This window comes from Simochromis diagramma, unplaced genomic scaffold (assembly GCF_900408965.1).
Source record: "Simochromis diagramma unplaced genomic scaffold, fSimDia1.1 OVJJ01000355.1, whole genome shotgun sequence".
Classification (NCBI taxonomy): domain Eukaryota; kingdom Metazoa; phylum Chordata; class Actinopteri; order Cichliformes; family Cichlidae; genus Simochromis; species Simochromis diagramma.
In genome coordinates, this window is record NW_024387174.1 from 1,813,514 (window position 1) to 1,827,353 (window position 13,840).

At 45.0% G+C, this 13,840-nt stretch overlaps 1 protein-coding gene across 3 annotated transcripts in view; it reads left to right on the forward strand.

The window, feature by feature from the left end:
- Positions 1–13,840, forward strand: part of efr3a (EFR3 homolog A (S. cerevisiae)) — a 101,458-nt gene that overhangs the window by 62,105 nt on the left and 25,513 nt on the right. For all 3 annotated transcript variants that reach the window (XM_040049329.1, XM_040049330.1, XM_040049328.1), the window contains one exon: positions 5,527–5,667. In XM_040049329.1, coding sequence (XP_039905263.1) covers positions 5,527–5,667 — 141 coding nt within the window. The remainder of the gene's footprint in view (positions 1–5,526; positions 5,668–13,840) is intronic.

Here is a 13,840-nt window from a genome sequence, read left to right on the forward strand (position 1 = left end):
GAGAGGAAGGCGAACAAAGCCTCCTCCTGCGTCACGATTAACTGCCTGCCTGTGTTGCTCATCAGCACACACACCTACATACAAACACGCAAACACACTCTCTCTGCCACCTTGGAAACGACTTTGACCTCTAACTTGTCTTAACTGCCTTAATCTTTGTAATCACACCACCGTCATTTCTTTAGAGCACACTTCTTGATTAAATGCACGCACACAACAGAGGCCTCAACAGTACAGGATTGTGTAGTCTATAAATACATCCATTCTGGCATTTCACAGTTACTGACAACTGTGGATCTGAACACAACGTACGAATGGAACCAGAACTTTTTTTCCTGATAAAAGTGTTAGACGGTCATAACTTTGTCATTTCGACATGTAACTTGAAAACTTTCTTAACCTTTCTTAACATTCAGTTCAGGAAGCGACCGCTGAGGGTTAAGAGGACAGGGAGTGAAGAGAGGAGTGGTCAGTGCATCAAGGAGGCTTTCCTTCGAATATTCACATTTAGCTAACCCCGCTGAAATCCAGTAAAGACAAACACATTGATCTTAACGATGTGCTGGTTGCTTCACAGATTCATCTGCTGCATTGAGTAACCTGCAAACATCAAAAGCTTGCAGTAGCTGCTGGTTTACACATTAAACATAAGCTCAGAAATGAAAAGTAAACCAGGATTAAGGAACATGTTTGCATCATTCACATAAACTCTGTGTTTCATCTCATAGACCCTGATTTGCCTCAACTGCTGTCTTTTTCTTACTCCTACTGTTTGGTACAATAGTAGAACAGTAGGAGTAAGAAAATGATTATTGGTCTATTTTAATATTTTTGTTTGGCTTCCACTCTGTTAGAGGTACAGCTCTGTTAAACCACTCCAGTATCTGTTTCAAATTAAAAGGCCTATAGCGTTTTAGTGGACAGAAAATATTTATTTCCCAACTGGACTTTTATTGTGAAATCTGCAGAAAACTCCAGGTTTTTCAGCTGATTTCACAGTAAAAGTCCTGTTAAGAAACACACAGCATAAGAATATCTACAGCTGACAAAGCAAAGTCTTAAGTTTAATTTTAGTAAGCAGGTTTCTGTCTCCTGAACCCAAACTGGGAGCTGTTTCCACGGAGGCGGGGCCTGAAAGCTGAAGGCTCTGCCTCCCATTCTACTTTTAGAAACTTGTGGGAAGAGAGGAGGATGTTACTCTCAATGTTGTTGGCGCATTTCAGGAGGACGCTGCTAATTAAGTTACACAATTACAGGGTGAATTTGCGTTTATTATTATATTTACAAAATACCACAGTTCTTGTCTTGGTCGTATAGTTTTATTTTGTTGTATTTATCCGACACACATTAAACCGGTCCGTGGCGCAAAACAGGTCGGGGCCCGCTGCTTTAAGATATGATGGGGCCTCATTAGTCTAGATCTGAATGAAGAAAGCCAAGAGAAGCCAAAATGGGAGAAATGTGGTCTCTCTTTCTAGTCCCAGTTGAGTTTTTGGATTGACTGAAGCTCTTTATTATTTCCATGTTTAACCCCCGAAACGCCACCATTTAAAAAAAATAAATAAATAAATAATGCGAGTAAACTTTTTTTTTTTTTTTAGACTGTAGGACATCAAACACGAACTTTTCACGTGTGCTGTAAATCCTTTCAGACTTTTCTTTTCCCGTGGAGGCTTGAAATTGAGTTTCTATCTGACCGTGTTTTTTGTTCTGGAATGTTTTAACAATTTTTTCCTAAAGTGAGCAATCATCAGGAAAAGTCTGGCTTCAGCAAAGTTTCTTCTATTTCATTAAATAACAACAGCCCACCTCCTATAACATCAGAGATTTTCATTTTTGTCTCATTTCCCTGCTTCTAACAAGCAATAAGCATTTAATTTCCCCTGAACCGCCCGTGTGGGCTGTCAGTAATTGCATTGTTTTCCTCCTGAGAGCTGGCTGCCTACAGTCCATCTGTGACCAGGCTTATTGCTTGGGAAATGATTTACTATTGCATTATTTTATCAATATAACACATAACATGAGGCTCTCCTGGTCTCCGGCCAGGACTGTGGATTCCTGGCAGCTCTGCAGGAAAACTCCAACCAACAAGACGGCAGAAGAAACTAATTGGCAGCATCTTTCCTCCATCGACATGAAGCATTTGGAGTTTGTTGCTTAAAATAGGCCCGGGTTGTGGCTTTGTGAATAATAACTTTGTTCTCTCAGAAACGACGCAGGATTAGTCTGCATTTATTAAAGTACTGCAACACCTCTTTGGAAGGAGGTCCAGATGCAGCAAACAGCGTTCGAGATGATTACCGTGACCTTCCCCAGTCATCGTAGTTACTAAATATTCAATATAGAAATCTTCAGAAAGTTCATTCATGGTGTCTTAAAATCCTGTCCTCTTATAAAGCGATTCATTCGTCTTGCAGACGAAGCCAATCCCAGACTTCGGACCTTTGCGGTCCAGTTTGAAATGTCAAAAATCTTCCGTGACCCACCCAAACCCTGAACTCGGATCATCACATAAGCAGAAAGTTTAGTTTTTGATCATTTGATTCCCAAACAACAGCTTTAAAATCCAGTTTAAATTCGATTTTCATCCACCTCGTGCTGAGATGAGACGAGTTCAGGACCAAAAACAGGTCCAACGATGATAACTGGAACAATGACAGGGCATTAATAAAGTGCGTAGCTGTGTTTCAGTAGTTCAGTTTCTTTTTAAAATGTTAATATTTTATGATTGTTTTAAACTACATTAGAAAATCTGAGACTACAGGCCCTCAAACTACACAGGTATTATTATTGTTGGGTGTTTCTTTATAAAGAAAGCGCCTGTATTCTTTATAAATGCAGGCGCTGTCTATACAAACACATTTAATCTCAAACCAAATCAATTTTATATCCACCGTCTCATTTTGTGAGTGTCAACATGGTTTCAATGAACTACATCAAATGTCCCCCCATCTCTAAGAGCTTCCAGGGCCTGTAAATATTCACAGCATGAAGGACTTTGTTAAATATGATAAAGTTATTGTACAAAAAGTCCCCGCTGACTCTCAGGTCAGGAGGAGGCACTCTGGCGTCCGCACGCATCACTACAACAACACGATTGCTTCCTGTTTGTGCTCTTGAGGCCGGTTTATTGGAGCACAGGTGCAGAACAACCGCCATCCTCAGGCTTTCCCAATTTTTAGGGTGTCCTAAAAATCTGAATGATAAAATATCAACCAGCACCCCAAAGCAAAGGAAGAAAATAGAAATATAAGAAATGGTCAACATCCATGTTGACCTTACGTGGCTCATGTACGTCGCTGACAGCCCACTGCAGCATCTTCAGGACCGCACCGCTTCACGTCAGTCTCAGTCAGCGCGTTCCTCAGAAGCGGGAAACGCGCTCCCTGCAGCGGTGCTGTCTCGGACAGCTTGCACACCTCAGATTTCACACCTCGCCCAACGAGCTTGAGCTTCAAATAAGTTGAACTTTAACCCTGTTGTCAGCTGACATTTCACAACAGGTCCAGTCTCATTACAGAGAAGAGAGCCCACGGGCGTGAGAGGACTCGCTTCTCATTGGCTGCGAGGTGACGTTTGTAAATTACAAAACAGGAATCCTCAACATTACTCATCTCCCTCTCTTCCTGCTCTTCCACATCTCGGTCCTGCTTTCGACGTCATCGTCTGACAGCTCGTTAGGATTACTTTTGTTATTTTCTGATATCAGAATTCGCTCTGCTGCAGCTGCGGCGCTAAACATTTCTTGGTGGGCTTACTGTCACCTCTGCAGAGCCACACTCCGAAATCTTCCACTCATTATTATTTACTCATTCTGCTGGGCTGCGGCTCCTGCTCCTCAGACTGTTTTCTGTTTCTGCAGGTGACAGTGATCCACCAAAGTCTGTCAGGATTTGAGTTTTGGCTCAAAAGGCAGCTCAGTTATTAAAGCAGCTCTGCATTCATGCCTGCAGAAAGCAGCTTTATTTAGTATGACAAAGGTATGACTTCTACAAATTTATGTGTGAGTGAAAAAGGTTTATTTCAAGCAACAAATGGGTTTATTGGGCATGAACAAAGGTCTACAAGCTTGTTAAAATGTGTTATTAACCCTGAAGTGGAAAGTCTGTATGTTTAAGTGTCTCCAACACCTTTAGTTTGTCTTTTAAGTGGTCAGACTCTTTCTGCAAACCTTGAATGTCTTCAGTTGTTTTCTGCTCCTTGCACAGCTTTCTATTGTAAGGTAAAGCGCCTACGATTATAGAAAGAAAACCCCATATTAGCACGCTCTTGGCGAAAGTGGGAAGGAAAAGCCTCTGGCGGATCCAGGCTCAGGGAGAGGTGGCCATCCGCTGCAACCGGTTGGGGTGGAGGGAGGAGATGGGACAAAAGAGCTCCAGAGGTTGATTGCAGGCAGACCTGCCTCTTTTCAGCTGTTCTGGAAAGCCAGCAGAGAGACATCATCTCTGCAGAATGAGGTCTCACAGATGGGCGTCTCATCCTTGTCAGATGCTGAATAACCCAGACTGCATCCTTTTGATGTGGCGTAGCGGCAGCTCTGCTCTGAGCTCCTCAGCCTGTCTCTGAGGCTGAGCCCACGCACTCTTCTGCTGCTTGCATCTTCGATCTCATTCTTTAGGTCACTACCCAAACTCGTGACTGTGGCTGCGGCTACCTGACCAGTAAATCAAAAGCCACTGCTTCCTGCTCAGCTCTTATTTTTTGCTTGTGAATGTCTACAACGCGTGGGATAGAAGGGCATGGCTGCTGTTGGCCGTTTCTATAACTCTGTGTTTCTTCTCTGTTTACAGTAGTTTCATCTTTATCTGGTTACTGTTGATTTTATTACAGTTTTCCCCTCGAGAGTAACACAGTAATCCTCAGCCTTTGAAGGTTTGCACTGTTGGTTTGCGATAGCTGACCCATCGGACAGGCAGCCGGCCTGAACGCTCAGTCATTCAGTCAGAAGCCTCGATGATTCATCAGTGAGCCAATCAAAGTCATTATTTCAGTCCTGACTTCTTTTCTGATGTCGCAGTGAAGGAAGGCCTGTTAAAATCTCTGCCTGGCACAGACTTTGCAGTGTTTCTGTTTCCTCTGTCTGTGCGCACACACACACACACACACACACACACACACACACACACACACACACACACACACACACACACCCACCCCTCTGGTTGAGGCAGGTCGATACCCTCATTGATTTCTCCTTTTTTCCCAGCTGCTCTGATTGATTCTTTTCAGATCTTTTCTCCTGTTATTCTGTACTTGTTCTTTCCTCCTGGCTTCCTTCCTTCCTTCCTTCCTTATGGCCTGAAAGCTTCTTGCGTCGTTCCTCCTGTACAGATTTTTGTGTTCAATGTGATAAATTGATTCTTGGTTGTTGTTCAGTCATTTAAACATTAAGTAAATAATTTGCTTTCTTGTTTTCAGTCCAGCTTGTTTAAGGTGTTCGTTTCTTGTGAATGGTCACCGCAGGGGAGTATTTTTAATTTTTCTTTCTAAGCATCCTCTCTGTTGTTGTTTTGGTCTCTCTGGCAGGGCGGGACACCCCAACACGCCATCGGGGGCGGGTCAGGATGGCGAGGAGAACCCGTCAGCGCTGGCTGAGAACTGCTTCAGAGAGCTGCTGGGCCGAGCGGCGTACGGCAACATGAACAACGCTGTGCGACCCGTGCTGGTGTGAGTACCTGAAGTATCGTACACTCGCTCCTTGAGGATTCAGACTTACTGTGATAAGCTCCCCATAAGTGTTCCAGATGTCTGCCCCGGTTTATCATCGGGAGCACGGTGGATCCACGAGTGTTTCAGAAACAGAGCATTTGAGTCTGCCGGTAGTCTTTTATTTTGAAAATTGACTGGCTTCTCCCTGCTGTGCCTGTATTTGACTTCCTGCCTCCTCATCTTTTCTGTGAAGCTTGAAGATGTGCTATTGAAACGTGTGTGTGTGTGTGTGTGTGTGTGTGTGTGTGTGTGTGTGTGTGTGTGTGTTTTCCCGGGGTTAGAACACAGATCTGATTCCCAGTTTAAAGGACTGAGATATTGTTACCAGCCTTTTTTCAGTATATGCAGTGTTTGATCCAGAGTTTGAGCAGCCGTGCTGAATCCATGCGGCACTGCGGCTGTTATTGATTGAAAAAATAATAACAGCATCTCTGTGTTTGCTCCACATCGCCTGGGCGTCATCACATTCCTGCCGCCTCCTCCTCACTCTGCGGAAACACGGCAGATTTATATTACATGTTGGGTTCATGACACAGAGAGGAGGAGAGGTGACGGGACGCCAAATAAATCTGCCGCCAATAAGCCAACACACACACACACACACACACACACACACACACACACACACACACAGGTTTATATATATCTATACACTGGCTTTCTTTCATTTTCCCTCTCACACCCTCTCTGACTCCCAGCACACAGAGGAAATTAAATGAGCTCTGTTATCAGCTGCCACGTGAATGCTGCACACCGCCTCCAGCCGCTGATCATGCCCTCCCCTCATCAACCCCTCCTGGGACTCCGACATCCTCAACACTGCTCCTGTTGGATGCACCGGCCCGCCACTCGGCACTGTCCACCTAAATTGGACAATTACCGAGCGAACGCTGAGCCCACTGAGGTTTTCTCTGTTTCTGCACCGATGAGTGGAGGCGGCTTTTTTATCCTCCCCGGCTCGTGCAGATATTTAAAGTAGCTGTTTAGGTTTTTGTGTTCAGCAGCCTGGCTCCGTGGGCGGTGCTGTCAATTTGGTTGGTTTAGGCTGGGCCTCCGTTCCACCTGCGATACAGACGGATGGATTTTATAAAGATGCCACTTCTGAGTCTGTTCAAAACAAAGAGGAACAACAGGAACAGTCACAGTTTACACATTTATATAAATACATATATTCAAAATCACATCATGCTCGAAATGCAAAAACAAGCCATGCGTTGCCATGCGTTGCCATGCGTTACGCTGCTCCAGCCTCAGACCATCACGTGCATGTTTCTACATTTCATGACAGGAAGCACAGAGCTGCTGTCAGCCTGCAGCAAAGTTACCCAAATCAAAGATGATGCCAAACTCAGCTGAGTTTATCTGCACAGCTTTTACTGTAGCTTACGTAGCTTTAGCGTAGCTTTGCAGCTGAACAGTTCAGTTTAGTTTTGCTGGGAAAAGTCTGAGAATGGTTTTTAATTGCCGTTACAGAAACAAGAGCTGCTGCTCACCTGCTCAGTCCACACTGCCTGGGCTGAACACAAAGTCAACTGACCCAGTGAAAAAGTGAAGATGGATGCTTTTAGATCTTTATTTTTTTATGTGTTGAGTTGCTTGTTTTAAATTAACACTGTATAAAACATGATATGTTACACTTATCAGTGACAAATCCATCCATCCATCTTCATCCGCTTTATCCGAGGCCGGGTCGCGGGGGCAGCAGCCTAAGCAAATCCGATTTTCAGATAGCTGAAGCTGGGGAGGGTCTCTGCCCGTGCAGCCATCATCAAACCACGTCTTTATTGATACGCGCTGAGGTGTCAGAACTGATCATTGAAGGTCGTCAGAGATGAGTCAAACTCACAGGCCGGCTGTGAGAAAAGAAATGAGCTAAAATCATTTTTTTCGCTCTTCTGTGTTTTTGTTGTTTCTTCAGCCTGGAGTCAGAGCGACGACTGTTAATTAACTGTATAACCGCTGCTTGTATTTTCAGACGGGGGAGCGAGCCTCTTAATGCTGCCATTAGCAGTTAATTACACAATACCACTGTGGCTGTTTGACATCTGCAGGGCCTCTTCAGGAAGCAAGCGGCAGCTCTTCTCACCTCTCGCTGGTTTCGTGCCTCAGAGCTTTTTCAAATAAATACTTGAGCGCTCGCCGTCCTTTCTTCTTCATTTCTTCCTCCTTTGTTCTTCCTGAAACACGACCTCAGGCTGACCTCACATTTGTGACCATCTCATTAGTGACCCGTTTGACCCCAGATCAGTTTCTTTAAGGGATAAAATGCATCCCCACCTGTTGCAAACCCGCATGCATCAAAGATGTGCTCGATGTCACATCGAGGGCAATTTGTAGCGATGGAGCTACAAACTGGCCTCTCCCCGTCTTTCAGACGTCTCTTTCTTTCCACCCCGGCTTTATTAAACCGTCTCGGCCTGTGTGAATCAATGTGGCTGTCTGTCTCGGAGGAAAATCACTTTTCTACCAGCAGAACACAATCACCAGGAGGAGGAAAAGCTTTAAATAGACAGCCTTCATTTTCTGTCTCATTCTGTGGGCTGTGAGCTGAAAATGTACAGCTTAGCAAAACTACATCTCTGCAGTGGGGAAAACTCTTTTATTCCCAGGTCTCCAGCTTCTGCGTTACATACACATTTCTGTTTCTTCTCTGAGATTATTTAGGCTTTAGTTTAGAAGAACAAACGCCTGGAGCTTATTTGATGAAGACCTCCACCTGCTGCTGGTGCAGCTCAGATTGAGCTACGCAGGAAATGTGCAACAAAACTATCAGCCTATAAAGCTCAGATCCTCTGCAGAGCTGCTGAGAGGTTTCACCTGGACTTCAATCAAACACGAATCAGAAGGGTTTTTGCAGTGATGGAGGAAATATTCTGTTAAAGTCTAAATACAAACACTGATATTTTTCTTTTAGTAAAGTATGATATGTAGGAAAATGGCTTTTCAGATGTAGTTTGTATGATGCAATTATTAGGTGAATTTATATAGTCCGCTTTTATTTATCAAGGTCAAATTTTCATGGACCGCCCTGTCACATCATGCAGTAAAGCATGCATTGGTGAAAACGGCAGCACCATTTTACTGCATCAGTATAAACATCCATCCATCCCTCTTCAGGTCTGGGGTGTATCCCAGCTGTCATAGGGGAAGAGGCAGGGTACATCCTGGTGTCGCGTCTGTCTCAGGGTTAACACACAGGCAGATAATTCACACCTCAATTCACAATAACAAGTTAACCCCGTGCATATTTTTTGGACCGTGGGGAAAGCCGGAGCACCCGGAGAGAACCCGTCCATACATGAGGAGGAACATGTAAACTCCACCTCCATAGCACCAGCCTCTTGCCCCAGTATGAAGTTCAGTTTCAGTCTGTTCTTGTTCCCGCGGTGTTCAATAACACTTCTGTCAAAGCTGCTGGTGTTTGTCGGACACAGGGTGTTCTTTAGGGAGAAAGGTTTGTCACTCCCAGCTCACTATTCATCAGCCATCAGGGTTAGCTTTGTGAAGAGGTGTTTTTTAACCTGAATCACCATCTTTTCCTGACTCTGGACAGGTTTCAGTGCCTAAAGCTTAGCAGTGAGTGGAATAAAGGCAAACCACCACGTCTCACCTGGCTGTGAAATATAAGACCCACCCTCCCTACGTGCAGTTTGAAGTCATCTGAAAGTAGCCAATAGTCTCACGTTATGGCGAGGGAAACAATGAAACATGAAGTCAAATAACAAGTTCCTCAGTCTGCAGTTCCTCTAATGTCCACTTGAGGCTGCCTCCAGAAGCGAGTCAGTCCCCACAGTGTGCTGCTTCCAGGTCTGAAGAGTGAAGCCAGCACAAAGGTGCTTTAAACATGTATTCTGTTTAACAGCCAGCAGGGGGCAACACATGGTCGCAAAAAGACTATCAGTTATATTGAATTCGATTGGAGATCCGAGCAGTTACTCTAGTAAACCGTGGTCGCTGCAAGAGTCAGGAAGGAGGATTATCGAGGGTACGTTCAAGAGTAATCAGTCACAAGCTGACTGTGCTGCACCTGGTTCTCCAACCCCCACCTGCTTCACAGCACGTCTTTACGAACCAATCAGTGATGTCACAGTGGCTGTGCCCATCTTTTATATACAGTCTATGGAGAAAACAAATAGAATCAGCAAGTGGGACCCAGTGTCTCCTCATATACCTGTCAGATATACCACCACCCCTCCGTGTCAGCATGTGTGACGACCAGAACATGAACCACTGATTACAAAGACACCCTGTGATAAACAGAAGCATTCAGGTGGTGTCATATTAGCCTCTGGCATATTGAAACTGCTGACTGGATAGCCAGTTTATAGAAAGATTAATAAATACAATTACTCATTTTTAACGGAAACAAAGCTGTCAAATAATTTTAGTGAGGTACAAAAAGCACATGGTTGTCCTCTGAGTCATACCCAAGTAAAGCACCTAATTTGTGTGTAACTAGAAGACTACTTTAATACTTAGAATACTTTAAGAGTTTGTTAGTTCACGTTTTTGTTTTCGAGTAATTTGTTGGATTGTGTCACTCAGGCCCGTCTTCACTCCATGATGTCTCCTTCCTCTCTGTTGACACCCAGTCAGAGCTTATCTGAGGTCTGACACTCGACACAGGGTGTCTGCCAACCACACACACACACACACACACACACACACACACACACACACACACACACACACTCCTTCAGCCTCTAATAACCAGCCTTTAACACTGCAGCGGTGTCTCATTCTTATACTTCCAGCTGGTTACTGTACTTCGTGTGTTCAGTGTCACCTCCGGCTCTGACTGACTCACTAGCATTGTGCGCCCCCTGCAGGTCAGGCGATGCCCCCCTGAGCTGCTACTGTTGGAAGAATCCAGCCTGATGATGATAAAAATGGTTTGTGTTGCATCTCCGTGTGTAAAGCTGCTGAGCAGAAACATTTAGTCCCTGTGAAATCCACACGAGGTGCTGCCGACGTGTCTGAATGTGTAAGGCTGAAGCTTGGTGACCTGATGGAGGTGGTTCAGAAACACGACAACAGGTTTTAAAGATTCAGCGGTCATATTTTATTCAGCTCAGCATTTTATTCTCCAGTAGGCTTTTAAATATTTTACAGTGCAGGGTGATAAATACGTGAGGTTATGCTTCCCCTGCGTGGTTATTTGGAGACCAGCCCGCCTGCTGTAGCTGAAGGTGGGGTTTAAATGCAGCAGGTGGAGCTGACTGACTGAGCGGGGCTGCATTTAGTTTTCTGGGGTTAGTTTGTAACCAGCAGCAGAAGAAATGTTTGATAAATCTCTGTTGGTATTTCATCAATCAGTGCTGCCAGTAGTGATTAAAGTTGCACTGCACAGGGGGAGCAGCGCCACCCTCAGGCATGGAGGAAGGAAACGCAGCACACACACACACACACACACACACACACACAGAGCAGCTTCCTGCAGTGTGTCCTCTGACTGGTCTCCTCAGCAGTGGTTCTCTGTTATAGCAGGTTCTCATTTATAATTAACAGCCTGTAGCCTTTCTTTTACTCGTATATCACCTGTTTATAACCTGCTGGGACCTCACACAGAAATCACACGTCAGACTTTCTGGTGTGTCTGCAGAGCTGCGACGCTCTCTGAATAGCAAATACATTCCCGCCTATTACGGCCTCATTCAGAAAACCGACAGGCAGAACAAGACTGAAGACTCCCATTAGTGCACTCCACTCTTTAATTTTTCTCTCGATTGAACAGCCGCCGCACTCCCCAGCCCGTCGTTCCTCTCTGCGCCGCTCTCTCCTCCCACGCTGCTCCTGCAGGGAGGAGGACGGAGGGGGGGGCGCGCGTCTTCAGACTATAAATAGCAAGCAAGGATTGGGGTTAACGGAGGGGGTGGAGGAGGCGGCGAGTTTGGGGTGTTTGAATTGACGTCACGGTGCAGAACTGTTCTCATGATAACAGCTTCAAGTCATTCTTATCGCTCTCCTCTTTCTCTCTACTCCCGACTCTCTGTCTTTATGCAAGTCTGAAAAGCATGATTACTGTCAGACCGCCGAGTCACCCTCAGGGTTTCAGGCCTCGTACGTCCAGTTACCCAGCATACTTACTTAAATGGCTCTTTTTTAATGCCTCGTTTTCAGCAGAGGTGGTAAATTCAACATAATCAGTCAGATCTCGATGTATCTCGTGACATGTTATAAAATGCATACGTGGCTTTGCTGCGTAGCAGGTGTGGTTATTGTGGCGTTGAGCTGCAGGCAGGTGTGATGCAGGACTGTTGGGTTTAGCCGGGCGGTGCACCACTTCAGTTTCGCTCACGGGACTGAGCAGGAAACCTGTTTGACCCAGCTTTCCTGTCTTTCTCCACTGTCCTTTCACAATAAAGGCTCAAGTTTCACTGTGTTTGGGAAATCCTTACCTGTCCTGTTTGTTTCTTTAAGGTTTGAGTCAGAATGAGGGGAAAAAAGCATCATCTGGGGAATCGGATGAACATTTTCCCCATCTGTGATTTGGACAGATGTGATTTAAACCATCTGAAGGAAAAGTATTATATGCATTATATTCCAGAAGCTGTAAAAGAATTAAACCCCTCCTCCAAACCTGCTGTCAGAGACTTCGAGCATCCATTGTTTTGTCTTCTTGAGCTGCACTGCTGAGCGTCACAGCACCCAGAGATGAACTTTAAACCATCTGAAGGATGTAGCTCCGTAGGCTCAAGGAGTTTTCTGGATGATGGACATTTAAAATCAATAAACTGATGTCAAAATACAGAAAAAAATCTAAAATCAACCAAATTTCATCACTTAAAGTTGTTTTTATTTGTTTGATAAAACTAATGAAAGTAGAGTCTAAGTAGAGTCTAAGGGGCTTGGAAAGAAAAGCGTCTGAACTTTTTTTAAGTTTCTTGAAGACGTGTTTAGAGAAATCTGTGATGGTCAGGTGGCGCGATAAGGACGCGTAACGACAGAATACGGGTCACTCAGCAGGGCTGGAAACGATCCCTCCATCTTTATTCGTCTTGCTCTCACGCAGGGCAGCGGCGTGGCCTCTGACAGCTCTCGTCTGTTGTCACATAATCAATCCACGCCTACAATACGAGCCTGTAAATGGACTGCATACATAACGATCTCCTTTGGACTTATCGACCGCTCAAAGCGCCTTACAGAACAAGCCACATCCACCCGTTCACACAGCGCCGTTTTATTTATCGATCCGTGTCGATGGGCATGAATTTTCCAATTATGGAAAACTCCCACTTGATGACACTCGTAGCAGAGCCATCTTGAATCATATGAACAGATAAACGTGCCTCACAGCGATCAGAGTGTTGGTGTAAATAAGCGGCCGCTGTTGTGCTTCATACAGGGAGGATATGAAGTAACGACCATAAAAACAGCAGTTGGCACTCTGAGCAGCCTCCTAAATGAACCTGATACCTGAGCAGACACAAACATGAGCTGATGAAGACGAGCCAGCGCTCTAAAGATAAAGCAGAGATGGGAATCTTCAAGTGGCCGTCAGAGGAACGTCATCTCTCCACACTCCCGTCAGCCCTGGAAGCTTTATTGTCGGGGAATTAATGTTCACGTCTCTTTCTACCAGCTCTGCACGCTCTGAGCTGTGAGCCGCTGGGCGAATAAGCCGTCCTCCCCGCGTGTTTGTATGCATGCACATATATGCGATAGATGAGTTTACCTCGCTCCCACTGAGGTGATTAAATCTGCCGTTATCGATCGTTACCGCTCCTCTTCCTCACCTTCACGCACACCCACGCGATGCTTCTTTAAATCTGTGACCGAGTGTGTGCGAGCCTCTACGACTCGGTTCATCTTCGAGCACATACGTGTTCATGGCCTGCGTTAGTCAGATTTTCAGTTTTCCTGCATTTTTGTGTTTATGCGACTGATCCTCCTCTGCACGATCTAATTATAATCTGTCTGTGTTACTCTGCAAGCAGCACATCCTTCACTTACACAGCTGGGCTGTGATCCTGACATGAAGGCTGATGATGATTATTGTTGCTCATCACTGAACCACGATGAGATTTAATTTGCAGACTCTCAGCCTGACATCCACTGACTAAAGTCAGTGATGAACTTTTTATTTTTGTTCTTGTTACTCTTATTTGTTTTTGTTGTTCTTCATTGTTAC